General features: G+C 32.8%; 3 protein-coding genes and 1 long non-coding RNA gene across 7 annotated transcripts; 3 read left to right on the top strand and 1 right to left on the bottom strand.

Annotated features, from left to right (window-relative positions):
• The first annotated feature begins 1,222 nt into the window (after positions 1-1,222).
• LOC133675913 (uncharacterized) lies at positions 1,223-8,447 on the top strand. Its single transcript, XM_062097471.1, has 11 exons — positions 1,223-1,519; positions 1,620-1,827; positions 2,315-2,397; positions 2,515-2,615; positions 5,007-5,102; positions 5,345-5,398; positions 5,929-6,077; positions 6,654-6,771; positions 7,160-7,247; positions 7,705-7,914; positions 8,008-8,447. The coding sequence occupies exons 1-10, from the start codon at positions 1,372-1,374 to the stop codon at positions 7,881-7,883; spliced, it is 1,224 nt and encodes a 407-aa protein (XP_061953455.1). The 5' UTR covers positions 1,223-1,371; the 3' UTR covers positions 7,884-7,914; positions 8,008-8,447.
• LOC133675914 (uncharacterized) lies at positions 4,437-9,770 on the bottom strand. Of its 4 annotated transcripts, none has more exons than XR_009835530.1 (6): positions 9,687-9,770; positions 9,461-9,559; positions 6,618-6,838; positions 5,454-5,556; positions 5,322-5,369; positions 4,437-5,092 (listed from the first exon to the last, which is right to left on the bottom strand). It is a non-coding gene; the product is annotated as an uncharacterized LOC133675914 (long non-coding RNA). The 4 variants fall into 4 exon arrangements; XR_009835531.1 differs by having other exon boundaries at positions 9,692-9,710; XR_009835528.1 differs by lacking the exon at positions 9,687-9,770 and having other exon boundaries at positions 9,461-9,656.
• A 1,573-nt stretch (positions 9,771-11,343) lies between these two features.
• Positions 11,344-14,024, top strand: LOC133675617 (uncharacterized). The gene is made up of 4 exons (XM_062097046.1): positions 11,344-11,505; positions 12,537-12,609; positions 12,688-12,743; positions 13,685-14,024. The coding sequence occupies exons 1-4, from the start codon at positions 11,459-11,461 to the stop codon at positions 13,797-13,799; spliced, it is 291 nt and encodes a 96-aa protein (XP_061953030.1). The 5' UTR covers positions 11,344-11,458; the 3' UTR covers positions 13,800-14,024.
• A 2,588-nt stretch (positions 14,025-16,612) lies between these two features.
• Positions 16,613-17,657, top strand: LOC133675662 (protein RKD4). Its single transcript, XM_062097112.1, has 3 exons — positions 16,613-16,677; positions 16,827-17,370; positions 17,496-17,657. Exons 1-3 carry the CDS (start codon positions 16,613-16,615, stop codon positions 17,655-17,657), a joined length of 771 nt encoding a protein of 256 aa, XP_061953096.1.
• Positions 17,658-19,556: the final 1,899 nt, after the last annotated feature.

Below are 19,556 nucleotides of genomic sequence, written 5' to 3' on the forward strand. Positions count from 1 at the left end.
TTATTATTTATTCGTACATATTGTTCTTGATTTATTTGATTATATGCATTTATAAATTTTTTTTGTTTAAACTTAAATTTTTTAAATTATAAAAATACATTAAAAAAGTTAAATATATAATTTTTTAAAAAATATTTGACCGTTCATAATTAGTATTAAACTGGACGTTGCTACTTGGAACCTTCAAATTTTTTTCCCCCACGTTGAGCCGTAACCCAAATTATTAAATAATCTCTTGTCTGAGCAGAAACGGATTATTATATATCTCCCACCCGACAACACCTGTCCACTCTCCAGCTTATCATCCACCTCCCCGCATCAATGGTAAATTACATATTAGTCCTTGTATTCGTAAGAAACTAATAACTTAGTCCATCCCACACTTCTTCCTTGCGTTATCATTTATGTTCATGGCGTAAGGTCCTTTTAGGGATGACAACGGAATTTTCACAGTCGGTTTTCTGCTATATATGTATTTTATCCATTATTTATGAGATATAAAATTTAGATATTATATTATATCATATTCATTGAGTTTCAAATATTTCTCCAATATTTTTTTACTATTCAACATAAAATAAAATAATACACTCACACATGTTTATATATTACATGAATATTAAAGTATGTATATGTCATATTATATTTTTAAAAATATAAATTTGTATACGTGATATAAATATATACATCTCATGTCAAGTTTGGACTAGGTTTTGAGTAGTTTTGATAATATCTATAGTTTATTAATTATTTATCAAGTCAAATAATTATTAAAAAAATATAAATTTTGAGTTAAAATTATTATTTATAAATTTATTTAATTAACTATGGCTTTTATAGTGAATAAATAGGATTGTATCTTTGTAATATCCGATTTTAAAATTATTTGTGTTAAAAGAAAGTCTCAAAAGTTTTGTTTTATAACTTCTAGTTTTTATCGATTTCCAAATAACTTTTAAAATAATTTTTACAACTTTATCAAACATATTTATCATGATATTTTGAGGAAAAAAAATCTAAAAGTGAAAAAAATGTCAATATTCATTTTGTTAGGTGTCACTTTTAACATTAATCGAAAAGGTCTACAACGGTAAATAAGAAGTCAAATCTAATTAAGGCCCTAAATTATGATTTATACAATACAAGGAGTAAAAGGTATTTAATTGAAAATAAAGGGACTAAGATGCAACTCACTCCCAATAAAAGACATCCCAACATCACCAAAATCGCAAAGCATCTTCTCCTCTGTTTTCTTCTCCTCCATTTTCTGGAACCTCGGAATTTCCTGTCCAAAATTCTGAGAACATCTCCTCTCTGTCTTTGCATTTGTGCAATATTGTAAAGTTTGTATTTGTGTAGGAAGCAAACATCATGCCTTTTTGCGAGGTAGGTAAACACCAGGCCAGTTTATATGATGGAGTTGATGCTGCTAGTGCTAGCAGCACCAACAACAATAATGGCATCAAAATTTTTTACAGAACTCATGGTCATGGAACCACAAAAGTTCTTCTCATTATAGGTAATAACAATTATCAAAAAAGAAATCTTTTTTCTTCCTATGTTTTGTTTTGAACTGGGTTGTTTGATTGATGAATTGTGGATTGTTTGATTGGGAGCAGGATTTGCTGGGACAAATGATTCGTGGGGTCCACAAATAAAGGCACTTACAGGGAAAGAGAGGTCCAATGATGATGATGGAATGAGAGGCGTTGATCAATCAGATGATAATGGGGAAGATGGCTGTGGTGTTAATGGTGTTCAAGTTTGTGCCTTTGATAATCGTGGTATGGGAAGGAGTTCTGTGCCCACCAAAAATTCTGAATATTCGTGAGTCTTCTCACACTAATGTTGTTTAATGGTTAATTTTTTTATGTGGGTTGATTCAAGTTTGATTCTTTTATGATGGGTCATTTGAATTTTGATGCATGGCCCTGTCTTATGATTTCCTTTGGAAGTTTTGGTGTGTTTTTTGATCTGGGTTTTGTGTTTTTATTTGATTTATGATGGTGTTTTGCTTTTTTGAAGGTAGTTGTTGAATCTCCATTTGCTTTACAACTTTCTTTTGACCTTGATTTTTTTGTTTGTTTGGTTTTCGAGAAAAAATAGGGAAGAAATGGAATTTTATAGTTTAATAGTTGTGTAGAATTAGAAGAAATTTTGACTTGCTCAACTCCGCTTTAAATAGTTCTAGATGCTTGTGTTGCTTAGCAATGTAATTGGGTGTGGATAGAAAAAAAAGTAGTTGCCTTGAATTTAGAAGCAAAGGCGTGTGGGTTCCACTGATGATTTTTTTATTTTTTATTGCTGAGTGCAGAACAAAAATAATGGCAAAAGATGCAATTGCTTTGATGGATCATCTAGGTTGGAGAAAAGCTCATGTATTTGGCCATTCAATGGGTGAGTCCATGATTCCGAGTTTTGAGTTTTTGTTTTTGGCATTAAGTAATGTAACTGAAATCAAATGCCTCGCAACGATTTCTTCAGAGTTTGGCTGATATGTTATTAATGAAACAGGTGCTATGATAGCTTGCAAGTTAGCAGCAATGGTGCCGGACAGAGTTCTATCTTTGGCATTACTTAATGTAACTGGTGGAGGTTTCGAATGTTTACCAAAGGTATTATATCTTTGTGTTGCTGTCCAGCTGTGCTGTCTTCATGTTCCTATGAACACTAACTTAGTTCCCTCAAATGCACACAGTTCCATTTCTTTTGAATTCTCTTTCTAACATGAATATTCTGATTTTATTAAATTTCATAATTTTATAAACATCAAGTCGAAGGAATTAACATTTGTTTCACTATAGCTTTCACTATAGCTTTTGTTTTTTTGTCTTTCACATGTGAATCTATTTCAATATTAGGAATTTAGGTGATAAGGTTTGTACTTTCCAGAGTTTACTTGATAAAAGTATCTTGCTGGCTTTTTCTCAGTATAATGCTTGCTTCATAAACTCCAAATATTCACCCCGCATCATTTACAAGCATAATTTGACCACGTAAAATCTCCAAGAAGTGCTTGTTATTGTAGTGAATATTTATTTTTTCTAGTATTGATTCGTCATAGAAAATTTCCACCAAGTCTTAGTCTGAGCAGGATATGGTGGCATTGCTACATTAGCTATATAGGGTCTAGGATTGGTCATTGGTTGTGGTGAACATACTGGGAATTGTAGTTAGGCGATGCAAAACCCTGCTTGTCGGCACTTGTATACCAAGGCAACACAACTATATGGCTTCTATAGTTTGTATTACCTCATATGAGTTTTTGAGAACCCTAGATATGTCACGCATCTGAAGCAGTGTAACCTGCTGCTAGATGATCAGGCAAAGGAATTAAAGTAAGAAAGTAGTATGATTGATGATTTTCAGCCCCCAACTTTAGTTGTTTTACAAGCAAAACGAAGTTTCTCATGTGAGAGGGTCTAGAATTGCCTCCTGTCTTTCCTTTTCACCTTTTTGGTTATGCTTTTAGCTATCGTGACTTTCATTATTTTAGGAAAGTGTGAAAGAGTGCACTTCAATATCTTATGTATCACTATCAAAGTTTTAGCAAAATAAAAGCCCTGGTATTTATGTTTTAGTTAAAGAAGTTTTATCGAATGTTTGGTACAAGTTCCTCATTAATTAGTATAACTCCAAACATAGGAATCCAGAACTACATAAATTGAAGACCAAGACATTTCCACACTCTAAAATGACAAGTACCTTAGCTTTATATTATACAAGTCAAGTCAAATTCTGTCCTACACGATTCAGATGAGCAAAGACTCCTTGGATGGAGCTTGTCATGGAGGAGAGATATGTGACAGATAATCGAAGACTGTCTTTCTTTCTAAGCCTTAGAGGGAGGCAACATTGTGAAATTTTGTTTGGTTCTTGCGCAGGGAGCACAAATTAATAACATGGTTCCTATTAAGATCACCTAAAGCTGCTCAAGATGAAGTCTTTTTCATGGCTATAGTATATTGGAAGAGTTGTGAATTAGGTCAAAGTTAGGTCGGATTTGAACTGCGTAACTATATTGAAGCTGTTTAGCACTTTAACTTGGTCGTTCTACCAACTCTGGACAATATTCAAAGCTTTAGGGAGTCATTTTTGAACATGTCAATGGTTGATTTTGGACTGCCTGGCTCCGGAACCTCTATGGACCTGCATGTAGTCAAACCGTGTAATCCACACTGTTTACTTGTTTAGTATTTATGACAGTCAAAAATTTCCACTTCAATATAAAAACATTGATTGCATATTTGAGGGGGTCAAACATGGCAACTTTTTAAATTATTGCTTGGGTGTGGATTCACTGGCCATTTACAAAAACGTTTGTGTTTTATGGCAAGACTTCATCATTATTATTTTATTCTTCTGTGCACTCATCACTTAAAAAGTCACAATCCACGGCCTGCAACTTGGCATCACCCCTGCTGTGCTATAGGACAAAGGGAAAAAACGACCTAATTTATTTAATATACACATGGTAATGTATTAAGATTGATACAGGATTACTTGCTGACGATAATAAATTACAATCAAGTTAGCAGCTAACTCTTCTTCCCATCCTAACCTAAGTTTGAAGAAGATCCGTTGTTGCTACTGAACCTTTGGCGAATTAGCCAGTGATATAACAGCTTTTCTTGGGATTTAGATCATGAAATCAACAAACACTTGTTCTTCTGCTTATAACACCATTCACAACACTGTTTGTTAATATCGGATGCTTATTTTATGACAATATATGATAAACCTTTGATGTTCTGATCATCAATTGATAAACTTGTTATTACAATATTGTGAGGACACCGAGAGACCGTGTCTCCTCTAGTTCTATAGATTGTCTGTGAGGTGTGCAAGATGTATAGCATTGTCAGGGATTTCTCCTAACAGGATGCAATTCACATCTGTTGGTTTTATAAGATCTCAACCTTATTTGAAATCACTGGCCAACAGCCATAGAGTGCATTTTTCTTTTCTGAAGAACCATGAAGTGATGAATTTTTTTGTTGTTGCAGCTTGACCGTCAAACAATATCTGTTGCTATCCGTTTCTTAAAGGCAAAGACTCCTGAGCAAAGGGCTGCTGTTGACTTGGACACTCACTACACAAAGGTAAATAATCAGGTCCAGACTAGGAATTTGGTAGCTCTAGAAAATTTATATATTGGCCGTTATTGCTACATTAAAAAAATAAAAAGAGCTATATCTTCCTTCAAATCAGGAGTGCCTTTAGAAAGATCAAATGGAATGTATGAAGACAATCTTGAAATAGATTCTGTGCTGTTTACTCTGATAATTTCTGAAGTCAGTTTTGTGACTGCAAGAACTCACATGATGTTTATTTTGATGTGCAGGAATATCTTGATGAGTATGTTGGGTCTAGCACAAGAAGAGCAATCTTGTATCAAGTAAGAAAAGCATGATGATCTTATGGGAAAATTAAATCTTAAAATTTGTTCTTACCTTGCATTTACTACTGTAGAGGTTGCTGGTCTTTGCTTCTTCTGAGTGTCTGATTTTCATGTTGTTATATAAATGCTTACTGACACCATAGAAGACCATAGAACTAAACAATTAAGAATGTCAGATAATATTTGTTCATGTAATAAAGTTGTCAAACCATCATTCTTTATTCTTCATTAACATTCCTGAATTAAGCCCTAATAAAGCATTTATTATACAAGATGATCCAGGGGTGCATGCTAACTCCGTAGATGCACTGATCCTATACATGCATGTTAGCCTGCTTCTAGCAAGTTTTGTCACCTGCTCGTTATTGCAATGATGTTTCGCCTCAAGATGAGACCCGCAGTTAATTGTTTGTGACTGTGCGACTTGTTCTGATCATCCATTTATTTAAATACTGCGCTGCTTGTCCTGACCCTCTATTATTTCACAAGGATGTCTTTAGCTGGACCTTAAAAACTGTTTGTTTCAGGAATACGTCAAAGGTATATCATCAACCGGGATGCAGTCTAGTTATGGTTTTGATGGTCAAGTCAATGCTTGCTGGACACATAAGATGACACGCACAGAAACTGAATTAATCAGATCTGCTGGATTTCTTGTATCAGTCATACATGGCAGGTAATAGTGATCCTCTGAAAGCAGAGCTGCCACTCTTTCTTATTGCTATGGAATACACTATTTTGCCAAATCATTTATCTAATATTCCTATTACCTACATATTGTGTTTTGAGATGTTTTTTATGCGGGGAAATGAAAAATTTAAAGCTACTAACTCATTAGAAATGAGCTTGTGGTTGAAGAAAGAATAATGGGAAATGAATCATTTTTCATGTATTTCATGTCGTTTCAGAATGCATATCTCACCTCTTTGAAGGAAATGCCAAAAGTCAAAACTATACACTAGCAGCATACTTGACAGTGTTTTGCTAACGAGTTCTGGAGCTTTTTAGATAACTTATTTTGTACATAGCTAATTCATATAATCCACGGTTAGTGGTCTTAGCCAGTAGGTTATTTTGTTTTTTCTTAAATGAGTGCTACCCCCTAGGTGTATACATTAGTAGATTCTTAATATTTACATGTTAGAATAGATGGATAGTTTTTGTCATATATATGTAGTAATGATATTCTAATAACTACATCCTTGAGAACTTGTACCTGCTTATGACTAATTTGAGGTGCTCTGAATGCTAGGCATGATATCATTGCTCCGATATATTATGCAAGGAGGCTTGCAGAGAAGTTGCAGCCTGTTGCTAGAATGGTTGATCTCCACGGTGGGCATCTAGTGAGTCATGAGAGGACCAAAGAGGTATTCCTGCTATCTTATATAGAGATATGATATGACTTCACCATTTCATTACAGCACAGCGACAGTTCTGCAATAGAGAATTATTGAACATTGATTGGGAAATAGTTTTTTTTTTTTTCCGGTGAAACAGGAAATATTATGACATTGCAATGGATTATGAACAACAGTAGATGCATATATGTTGCTAATGAATCACGAATCTGCTTGAATGCTAAATAACTTTTTATGTGAATTTGGACATAACACGTAAACAAACAAATTAGTCTGTAATATTTCACCACTTTCAGAAATACATCACGAGAGATACTGAAATTGTATTCTGGGGTTTGTTTAATCATGTTTGACTACATATAAAAATCCAAATATTGATTTTCTTAAAAAATTTCAGGTCAATCAAGTTCTTCATGAACTAATTAACGCAACAGAAACAAAGATGAGCCCACATGATTGGAGTAATTTTCCCAGGAAAAGCTCTCGTAAGTATCCACATTCAATAAGTGTTTCTATTTGTGTGTTAGCCATTGTTGAGATTACCAACATAAGCATGCTGTAGTATATTATTTCCCCTTTTCTTTTCTGTGGATGAGGAAAGAAAAGGGAGATGGTCCGAAGGGCACCTTATTGCCTACTCCTGAATTTCCATTGATTCCTGGCCTGCACCATCCTAACTTCTCTTCTAGATGGAATGCCTATCTCCTCGGCAATGAATTTTCAACTTGCTTTTCATTAAAGCAGTTGAAGATAGCGAATGCATCTAGAAACCTTCGTGATCAGAATCCAGTGATAAGACTTCACTGATAAAGTTCATGGTTTTGTTTTGTGCCTACAGCCTGGTGGAAGAGAGAATGTTTGGTCCTATCCACACAAATACTATGCAACGCATTTCTTTTTAAGATCATTAGCTGATATTTTCTGTTTGTTTGTCTGGTCCAGGGTGGTCAGGGAGAGGAACGTTATTAGGTAAAAACAACATTTGTTCGACATTTTGCGCAGTTGAAAAGCTGCATCTGAGCATATCATCCGTCTTTGGTCTCTTTATGCTCATGTTTGAGTATATACGAAGGGCTATAAGAAGTCTGCAGCCAGCCAGAGTTGGACCTTCCCTCGCATGAGCTAACAGACAATAAACCCCCCTTTTTATCGGTAACTTCACTTGGCTTCTCACTGTCTCTGTTCAAGGCATTCTTCTTCGAAGAGTAAAACCTAAAAAGGTCTTTTTTCCTGTTCATTTTGCAGGGTTTATTGACAAGCCCCCAGCGCTGCGGCTCCATGTGACCATAACATGGGCACTATACATTCAGAATAAAGAGCAGCAAGGCAAAGATGGCCTTGTTATGACATAAATTAACATTACGAATGTGATTCAGGAGGCTGTATAGAGAGACCTGAAGCCATCATCAAGGAATATCTCTAGCCCTTGGATCCTCTTTCACGAGCAACAATGATATTAACAAATTAGCTTGTATCAGCCACTAAAGAGTACGAAAAACAATAGAGGGTGAGCAAAGAACAACATGGAGAAGTCATAAAACAAGTGACGGTCCATTTCGCTTTGCATGCCAATGCCAGCCCCTTTGTGAGAAGATTTCCCTTTTCTTTTTTTCCATTTTCCCGTGTGAGCACCATGTTGCAAACAAATTATTTTTTGAGATATATAAAAAGCTTAAATTTGAGTATATTACAGCATAAGCATTGCTACATAACTAGAAGCTTAAAAGTTGATTAAGTTTGCTAATAAACTTATCCCAATCTCACTTGACAATTATTATTTGAGCTCGGTTCACCATGACAGCGTCTAGTTGATGAAGACAGTTGAGATAGAAGAACATCTTCTCCAGAAATTCATTTTAAAACGGTCACAGATATCAATTGTTTTTATATTTTTGTTTCCGTTTCTCTTATCTTTCCCTTGCTGCATTCACTTGTGAGTGGATTGGATTCAATGGATTCATGGACTCGCATGTTTTTCAGAAATTTTCCTTTAACCCAGTTGTAAGGGATGTATATTAAAGCGGAAACAATGGCCAAGGCAAGCCTTTTATTTGACAAGTAACCACCATCTCAATTCTACATTTAACAAAGGCATCATGATAAGGCACTAGCTAATTCAAAGAGATGGGGAGTAATGGTCCATTAAACAAAAAAATCAAACACAGAGCAATGCTCCATTCCAAACACAAGTAAACACATGGAAAATGCAAACCAAGCAAGGCAGACATGGAAACTATACAGAGAAGAAGAGAGCCCTAAACAATGAATAGTTGCAAACAAATTTGATTTCAGATCATGCCCAAAAGGGTAAAGATTTCAAGAAGATCACGAGTCATTTGATCGCATAGTGGGAACATGGAATGGATTGATGGGTTTGACTAATGGCTCATAATTCTTCTTATAACATTTCTCTTGTCTATACTTGAAGAAAGGGAGGCAACTAAATTAGCAAACAAGATTAGGATTCAAGCCAAGCGATCATATGCACTGAAGACTCTTCTTACTAATAAACTTCAAATCAAGACTAGCCTACCATCATACCATGAAATGCTAAACCATGTCCAGCTAAGCTTCATGCTAAGTTCATGTCGCTTTATACCCTCAATACAAAAACAAAAAAGAGGAAATTCTTGCCCATAGTTATAGAATTATCATAAGAAAACGAACACAAATTAGAGAAAGAGTGTGTGTTAATTACCTTTTGAAAGGGAAAAAAGAACTCGGTGGCTGGAAGTTGTTTCTGAATCCTGAAATGAAGATGGATCTTGTGTCCATTTCTCTGGGTCAAGAAGTAGAGCTTGGAAGAAGGAAGGAAAGCAAATAGTAAATGCGAGACAAATTATTATGCAGTAAAAGAGAAAATATTCTTTTTGTGTGGAGTAATATACCATATGATAAGCTTACAAAGGCAGAGAGGGACCAACCTTACCAAATATTCTGCTGGAATATACTAGAAAAATTAGACTCCTCAGGGGATCAATTCAAAACTTGACTCGAGCTGAATTTTATGTTCATCCGAGTGTGAATTTAATTAGGTCAATAAAATACTCTAATCTTATTTATATGTTTTTTAATCGTTACATTAATTATTTGATTTAAAAATGAGTCAAATTCGGAATTTCAAAAATATAAAAATAATGGGCATAGATATGCAAAGCTTTTTTCATATAGCAATTTCTGTAGCGATAAAAGTCATTTTCTTTTTTTAATTCTCTCACTACTCAAATTGATTTTTAATTATTTTAAAACCTCTAAATCTTAAGATCACTGAAAACTTTTATAATTGTTAATTTTAGGATCTGTGAAATTAACTTTTATGATTGTTAACTTTAGGATTTGTGAGATTAGTCGAGGTGCACGATAACTAACCCGGACATCTAAAAAAATAAAAATTAAATAAAATATTATTATTTGTATAAAAAAAATAGAGATTAAAAAGTAAACACAAACTATAGCAACAAAAAAAAAACCTTAAAACTAATCTAAAACTTCTAAAATACCAACAAATTAACCCCCAACAACCAAAATAAAGCTTAAAAAATATCATCTAACAAAAAAAACCCCTTAAAACCAATATTTTTTTTAAAAAATACAGAATAAATTAATTGCTTTGATAATAGGCCACAAATAGTAAAACGTCTTAATCATTTTGTTTAATTTATTATTAATAATTTGTGTCATCCTTAGTCTAATAATATGTTTAAAAATGTGTCCATGATTACATATAAAATATTTTTTATTTTAAAATACATTATAATTTTTTTATTTAATTTATGATTTATTATTAATAATTTGTTGTCATCCTTATCCTTATATTATAATGTTGTTGGCAATGATTATTTATTTCTTTTAATTTTATGTTTACAAGTGTGGTCGTAGTTACATTTCAAAATTTTTTTATTTTGAAATGCATCATAATAATATTTTTATTTTTTTTATTTTTGATATTAGCATAATATAAAAACATAAAAATTAATTTAATTTAAATCAAATAAAAACCCTTTTACCCAATAATTTTAATTACAGTCAACAATTCAACCTCAAGTGATTAACTTGATGGTCAATGAGGTTTGTTCCATTTTTTGACCTTTTAAGTTCAAGTTTTGAAGTTAATATCTATGGAAATATTATTAAAAAAATTTAATCACAAGAGTTGATAGGAGAGATGTAATATTAAGATCATTTAGAGAGGAATTTAATCTTGGTTGATGTATAAGTAAATCCAAAATATATTTTAAATATCTTTATCATATATATATATATATATATTAAATATACCCAATAGTTTTAATTACATGATTTGTATAAGATAGTGCCTCATTAAGTTTGAGAGGTGATGCTCCCCTCCTAAAAAAAATATTTTTTTAAAAATCAATTTAATTCTAAATTTTAAATATGTTTTCATATCGTTCTCCTGGAAAAAAAATTATTACAAGTATTATATTAATATTTATCTTAAAAAATGATTTAATCTTAAATCATTCGAGAATATTTTATCATAAAACTAAAATGTAAAAGAAAAGAAAAGAAAATTACATGGTACGAGTTCCAAAGTCTTACAGTCTCCCCCTCTTTTTGTGAGGACATAAAACGACAACGTTGACTAACTCTACACAACGATACGAAACGCTAGATAGTTTCTTCCCGTTGTGGAAAGACGGGGGTGTTGAAGAGAGAGTGATTGCAAAAAAAAGTAATGGCTGCTGCTGCTGCTGCTTTGGATACCCAATGGGATTTCAGCTGGTATTTTTCTCTCTCTCTTTTCTCTTTCTCTTTAGTTGCCATAACCTTTTGAGTTTCACTAAATTCTTGTTCTGTGTTTATACTTCCTTGGAATTCTTTTTTGTTTCTCTATCTCAATACATCTAAGTCATATTTATACTTGCAATATCTTGTGTATAGTCATGCTTTTCATTAATTTTTTTGTTACTTTTGCATTCATTGACTTGAGAATTGATTAGGGTTTTTTTTTCATATTTCATGTTAATTGTGTAAAGTAAATAAAGTCTGAATCTTTGGTGTTGTATTTTGTATATGAGTAGTGTTGAATGACATGGTCTGTGAAGTGATTCTTTCTTGTTTGTGGGTTTTTTTTTCAAAATTCATTTATAGAGCAGAACTGCCATCAAAACTGCTGAAAAACTTGTGATTTATAGTTATCAGTTTTGAGTTTTACCATTAGTGCTCAAAGTAGGTCAATTTTCTGTTGCTTGAAGTAATTTTGGTTTCATATATTTAGCTACATGGAGGGAAACTTGTTTTGAAATCAAAGGAAGAATGTGGAAGCAAATAAAGTTTTTTTTCCTGTCAATGTGTTTCTCTAATTTTGAAGCGTGTGGATTCCATTATGATTGTAGAAATCAGGAGCAAAAAAATGCAGCATTTTGACAATGATTCATAAGTTATTTAAGTTTTAATAGCACATGGCTAATGCGCTATTGCATTTTCATAATTCTGCAAAATTTCCAAAATCTATATTGTGGTTTGTAAATCTTTGATGTTTAAGAATAAATGACTTAAATGTTTGAAGAATGTGAGCAAACAATACTAGGATGCTGAGAATATCAGGTAATGGTTATAATTTTGATGAATGAATTCATCTAGGAAAGAATCTCCAAGGAAATATGATGAATTCACGTGTAAACTGTTTTGTTATCGTGCCGTACTAAATTATTCTATTCAAGTGGCACCAGTGGTCATAAGTGGTTCATTTACATTTGAAAATTTCTTTATAAGATACTGTTTGATGTTCTAGAATAAATTGTCTTCTGCAGTGACTTCGAAGTAGATTTTGGGTCCGAGGAGAATGCTTCTATAATCTATGCAGCATTAGCTGTCGATAAGGAGGTGAAGCAGTTGCATTCTTTCATCTCTGCATTGATTGTTGTTTAGTTAGATCCTTATTTTGCTCTTTTCCCATTGCAGTTGCAGCCTGATAAAGTGAAGAGGCTGATGTCAGTCTCTGATGGGAAGTTGTCGGTGTAAGTTTGTTTCCATGATGATGGTTGGCGTTTATCCTTATTTGCTTTCTGATTATTGTTCGAATCTAATGGATTTGCCAGGATGGCAAGGATGAAATGTTTTCAGAATCTTGTGATGCTTTGGGCATTTACTGATTTTAACTTTTGCTTTTAATTATGTGCAAGATAATTAAGGTTTATTCCTTTTTTTCTTATATGAACTTGGAGTTTCCGAAACTTGTTTCCTTGCCAATAAAAAAAAAAAAAAGAGAAGGGAATTTCACCGTATGCAGCCAATTGATAATTAATTTTTTTTTTCCTAATCAAGATCATACTTTGGAGTAAAATTGCTTCATGTTGGCAATCCAATATCTCTTTGAAGTGGAATTTATCAGATTTAACTACTTCACTCAGCTCTTTAGGCATAACAGTCATGTGATTCTGCGTTGCACACACATATTATACCAGTTATGTATTATGTATTTCACTGCCTCTTCCTTGGCAACTGTTGATGAAGCAGGCAATTGCCCAGTTTGTTGCTTTAAAGATGCAAATAAACATCGAGTAACTTTGGTAAAAAACGAATTTCATTTGCTTGAATCATGGAGACAAATGAACTGTCCTCATGAACCAATCTGCTATATATTTTTGGATGCTCTATACCTTGCTGCCAAGCTAACCCCACCACTTTTTTCGTTGCAGCTGGTCCATAATAGCTGTAGCAATACAACATTATCCTCTTCACTATGTATATTTTTTGAAGCAATAAAACTACACCATAATTCTTTCTTCAAACATTTCCTTAAATTAGCTATCCTTTTCTTTTCATACCTTTTGTTGTTTACTTGGTGTCTCTGAAGTATTGATGTACTGTATGCCTTTCTCTTGTATGAAATTGCCTAGTACCTTGTAGTTTGATAGCCCTTTACCTTATAACCAATTGTTTTTTCTTGTGATAATAGGCACTTTGAAGCAGTTGAGGCGCGATTTCTCCGAGCATCATTTTCTGCTTTTGTCGACGTCCTTACACTCTCAACAAAAACAATTGAGGAATTTGGAGAGGGAATGGCATCATGAAATGAGATTAGTATTCACAAACATTTGTAGAATGTTCTTGTAAACTTAATCCATATGCAGGACCTTGAAAATCCTTGGTTTTGAGCTGTTATTTGAGCATGGCAGATATTAATTTGCTTTTGCCTTAATATGCACTAGGCATGGTGCAAAAGAAGAATTTAAAGCAATTGAATCGAAGTGCTTGTTGGAGACAAAAAATAACGGGCTCCAAACTTCTTTAAACAATGTTCCTCTTCCCTTGCTGGCCACCCACCTAGCAATCATCAGATGTTTTCTGTACCAATGTGCTTAGGCATTATTGTTTGATTCATACAGCAGGATAGAAGCATTCCAATTTTAACCATTTCTGGCCATGCCTAAACCGTGAGAAATTTTCATTTCTGCCCAAATAGACATGGCCTGGCTCCCATGCCAACACAAAGCCAGAACCTGAGAAGCTTAAGGAGGATGGTTGATTCTGCAAAAATATAATTTGCCTAATCTCGAAACATTGTTATTTCTATGCCATCTACAAGACATTATCTTGATTGTTAATAAAGTAGGTATTTGGTGTTGTGGTAGTTTTTACAATTTTAAAAAATAAGAAATTATAGCTTTTTTTTAATCCATGTTTTAAGCGAGTTTTCAATGGAATTCATGCAAACTATGGTGTATCTTGATTAACTAAATATTTATAAATTTATAAATTGTGATTAAAGCAAAACACAGTTTTTAATCATACTGTATTATACTTATAATAAAATTCATGTAATCTATAGTGTGTCTTGATTAACCAAATATTTTTAAAATTATGATTAGAGTAAAATATAATTTTAATCATGATGTATTATACTAGAAAATAAAGCCAAAAATTAGAGTATTATGCAATATCAAATGATTATAAATATAATTTTTGAAACTCCATTGCAGATTCTTACAATTTTTCAATGAGACTGTATAAAATCAAATGGATGAACTTGATATAATTAGCCATCAGGCAAAATGGAGAGCATGAGTTCCACTTTATTGATAGAAGAGTGGGGTTTCTGCTGTCTTATCCACACGAACGTGACCTTAATGCCACTCATTGCATTTTGGTCATTCACTTTATGAACCCAAAGCAGTCAAGGGCTCAAGGCCATGCCATCTCATTATGCTAATGAAGTGTAGGGCATTGATCTAAACTTCATGGAAGGTACAACGGATCTTGACACGGCAGATCCTAGCCCTTAATCCCTTTTCAGATAGGGTTTCCACTTCCCACCCATCAGTGGGATCTGTGTATTAGTTGCATGCAAATCTCTGCCGTGATTCATAGCAATTTGGCGATCCAAAAAGGAGGTGAAATGACTGTCCATTCTAGCCAAGTCTCATGTGGGCAAAACATAATGATTTTTCTTCGTAAAAGAAGACAAAATCAAGAAACCCCAGCTGGGGCAAGCCCAGGTGTGGCTAGCCGTAAGGTCTCCTGGGTTCAGCCAGCCCTCTACATGCACTCCATTCTGACAAAGGTGGCTTAAGAAAGCCCAAAGAGATAGGTATAGATGCAAGTAACGGCTTGGGCCATTACTGGCAGTGACGGCTGAGACCATAATTAGCAATCAATAATCCCCAAATCCCAGAAGAATCAAAGATAAGATGATGATGATGAAAATCTTAACAGTGAATTTATGATCCTTCAATCTCGTTAATCTCCATGTAACTTACTTTCATTAATTAATTCCCTATGCTATCATTATGATCTACTAGTATTTTTATCCATGCCATGCAGAATCTTGCCTTGAGAATGTTAAAAAAGAAGAAAAATAAATCTTACATGCCGAATTTTCAATATCAAATCTTTTTTCTTTTGAGTGATACTAATTATTTTTTCTGTAATCATTATCAATAGCATTACAATCATTAACAATTCATATATTCAAATAATAGATAATAAACTCAATTTAATTCAATACCTAATCTAAAACTCGACTTGGATGATAGATTAAGTGGGTTAATCTTTGATAATACAATCCTATTAAAATTACAGTATTTTTTTTCAAGAAATCAAAATTATACAATACAAATTTTTCTACTTTTTTTTATATATACCCATCATCCAAAAGATTACAATCATGAACAACTCATCTAATTAAATCATAGTTAATAAACTTGGTCAAGATTGTAGAACAGGCAGATTGATATTAGTATGTTGTTTTAATTATTAATTATTTTTAAAAATTCAAAATAATGTTATTAAAAAAAATTAAATTAAATTTTAATTAGGTTGTGGGTTAACATGCCGGATCTATTATGTTAATTCTAATTAATTTTTTTACATTCGATTCAAACTAGAAATAAGTCGGTCAGGTTTAAAATCAACCCGTCAAGCTGAATCATGTTTAATAACTGCGATATAAACATAGGTTAGATAAAATTAATAAATTATCATGGGGGTAATAATGTTATAAGAAATACATATTTTTGGGCTGCTAGTGTGCATGCATGCATGAATGAATGAGAATGTACCTGGGGGCATGATAGCCATGGCACGTAATATATTAAATGATTCTTAAGAAAGTCATTAAATAGAGATAGATCATGCAGCCCCCATTAGTGATTATTGGTAATTGTTCATCAGTAAATGTGATAATTAACTACATTCTACTGGATTTGTAACTCTCATGGACGTGGTGCCCTTAATTAATTATTTCAATTAATTATAATCCCTTCTCTTATCTCCACCATAATTTATAACCCTCTCCTTGAACTGTTCTCCCATGCATTAACCCTTCCCCATTATTCCTTTTCTCAATAAATTCAACAAGGCAACAACACTCCTTGTTCCATTAACAATGGAGAATCCACCTGACTTTGATGTCTGGGATCTTGGTGTTGATGATCAAGACACCTTCCAAAAGTAAGATTCTTTCCCCTTTTTTTGTCGAAAATGTACTTCACTATATAATTTAATTTATGCTGCCTTCTTGTTCAAAATCTCAGGTTCTTCTCTTATCACTTCTCATGATCTTTAATTATTCTTGTTGTATTTTGTTTATCTGTTCACAGAATTTCAGAACTTTCCCCCTTCGAAAGCCTTTTTGATCCGTCGATTTTGCTACCCTTGGTGCCCCGTGACGAGAACATCAATCAGTTCAAACACCTTGAAGATATCAGTAGTGATAATATTTTTTCTGAAAGTAATCTTGAGTCTTGGTATAATCAAGAGAATGCCTATATCGACACAAAGCCAGTGCTAAACCCAGGCATCCATGCTTCATTTGGGCAAAATCTTGACAACAATGTCATCGAAGGTGATCATCACCTGAAAGGATTCTCCATGTTATTGGTCCAAAGCGATTGTGCTAGCTTTTCAAGCGTGAAGGAGGAGGAGGAAGAAGAAGAAGAAAGTAGGAAGATGAGCGGGAGGAAGAGGTCGGTTGCTTTGGGGTTGGAAGAAATCCAAAAGCATTTTAACATGCCAATCACTCAAGCGGCTAGAGAAATGAAAGTGGGGCTAACTGTGCTGAAAAAAAGATGCAGAGAACTTAAGATTATGAGGTGGCCTCATAGGAAGATCAAGAGCTTGAATTCTCTTATCAACAATGTCAAGGTACGTGCATGGTTAATCTTGCACACATGCGCTAGCTTCCTCTAATTAATCTTCATTAAATTTTGTATCATTTTCAAAGTTTTTCTCTTAGAGGATTCAATATGGGCTTGTTTGGTGTGATGAAGGAAATGGGGCTGAGTGAGTACGACACAATCATGCTGGAGGAGCACAAAAGGCTTATTGAAAAACTGCCGGACTTAGAGCTGACCGAAAGAACAAAGAAGCTGAGGCAGGCTTGTTTCAAGGCCAATTACAAGAGGAGAAGGCTCTCGGCAGCATATCATTGACTTACTTTGTTTTAGGGCTAATTTCTAATTCTGGAATCAAGAGCTAGCTTTAGTCTTCGTTGGCACTTTTACTGTGTGGCCTTGGAACTGCGGTTTTCTTTGTGTGTTTATTTTGCCTTCGAGAAAAGTGAAATGGCACTGATAAAGTTCTTTTGTTGCACAAATGTTCTGTTTTAATGCAATCACACTCTTTGTTTGAAATACTCGAGTCCGAATTCATAAAATCTCATGCTTCAAACAACCTTGAATGTCAAAAATTGACGTAAATCGGCCAACCACTCCTGTTATTATAGTACTAAATAGAAAAAATTAATGTTAAAATTAGTTTTGATGGGATACTGAATTGAAAATATTATTTACGCACGCGTATGATAATGGAGGATAGCCCAAATCATTGAAAAATTAGGCTTTAGTTTATATTTTTTGGTTTAATTTATATGAATTTTTAGTTAAGGTTTATTACTTTGATTTTACCTGTTGGGTTTGATTTAATTATTATTAGGTATTTTATTTAGTGGGTCATAAGCCAAAATACTTGTTCTAGTTGGGGTTTTAATATTTATATCATACTTTTCTAAATGTTAGATGGTTTTGATGAGTAATAAAAATATTACAAACTTTACATATCTCTAATTTCATTACTTATCTTCTTTAGCTTTTTATTTTTTTTAATTTTTTTTAATTTTTTTTTATTTTTATTATTTATTGTCCCGTATCAATTTTTTTAAAAAAATATTTATCTAGCATTATCTTTTGTGTAGATAATGAGAAAAATACAAGAAATAAAATGAATTGAATTCTATTATTTTTTGTGAATTCAATTTATACATTAATTAAAATTAAACCCGAATTCAACATTATAATTAAATGGAGTTAGTTTAAAGGAAAAGCTAAGTTTCTTTGAAATGAAAAATTAGTCAAGATTTTACAGTACATAGTTTTTCATGAGCACTTGAATCAAGGTATTGTGAAAGTGACATGTCACCAAACTCTGTGTGAAGTTTTCTATATTACCTCTAAATTTCAAATCAACCCTTTAAGTTCAAGGCTTACTTCTTTTGCACCCCAAATTAAATAATAATAATAATAATAACCACTTATTTAATCAATTTAGCTTAATTTCCATAGTACTGTCCACATCCTTCTGCCCCTGCATATGATTAATAGTAGAATTTAATTAAAAGAGTGCTGTAATATAGTAATTTAACTCGAATTTAAAATATATAAAAATAAATAATAATAAAAAATTGCTAGCTAGCCGGTCTATTGACTGACCAAAAGTGGCATGTCCCTTTATTAAATGAGCTAGGGTCAACAATATTACCATGCTGAATACTGGGGCTAGCCACCGCTTCTATTTTCAACATGTTATTTCAGTCTATTTTGTCAATGTTTTTTCTTTCAATGACCCTACATCTACCTAGCCTCTAGATTTGATTGCTTTTTATATCTATTTTCTTGTGTATCATTAAATCATAGTAAACATCTTAATTGTTTGCTTCAATTTTTTTTCTTTATATATATAGCTTGTTTATGCAAGAAAAATTAAAGGAAAAAAAAGAAGCACAAGCACATATATGGATGTTCGGTAATAATATCTTGAGCGACCTTGTTGATTCGGGTCATGTAACCGTGATAATCATATAAAAAAATAAATTTAAATAAATTAGTCCTATAAAAACAAAATTGAAATATATTATGAAGACCGATCCAAACTAAACTTAATGTTTTTTAAAAAATGAAGATGATATTTTGTTTTAAGAATATCAAGACGACAAAATATTTGATTAACTCAAGCTTCGCAGCTCAACCCACAATCTAGGTTATAGATTTCACTGGATTTAATAATTTTATTTTTTAAAAACTATATTTTATTTAATTATACTATAATAAATTTTA

Source organism: Populus nigra, chromosome 16, assembly GCF_951802175.1.
Source record: "Populus nigra chromosome 16, ddPopNigr1.1, whole genome shotgun sequence".
Lineage (NCBI taxonomy): Eukaryota > Viridiplantae > Streptophyta > Magnoliopsida > Malpighiales > Salicaceae > Populus > Populus nigra.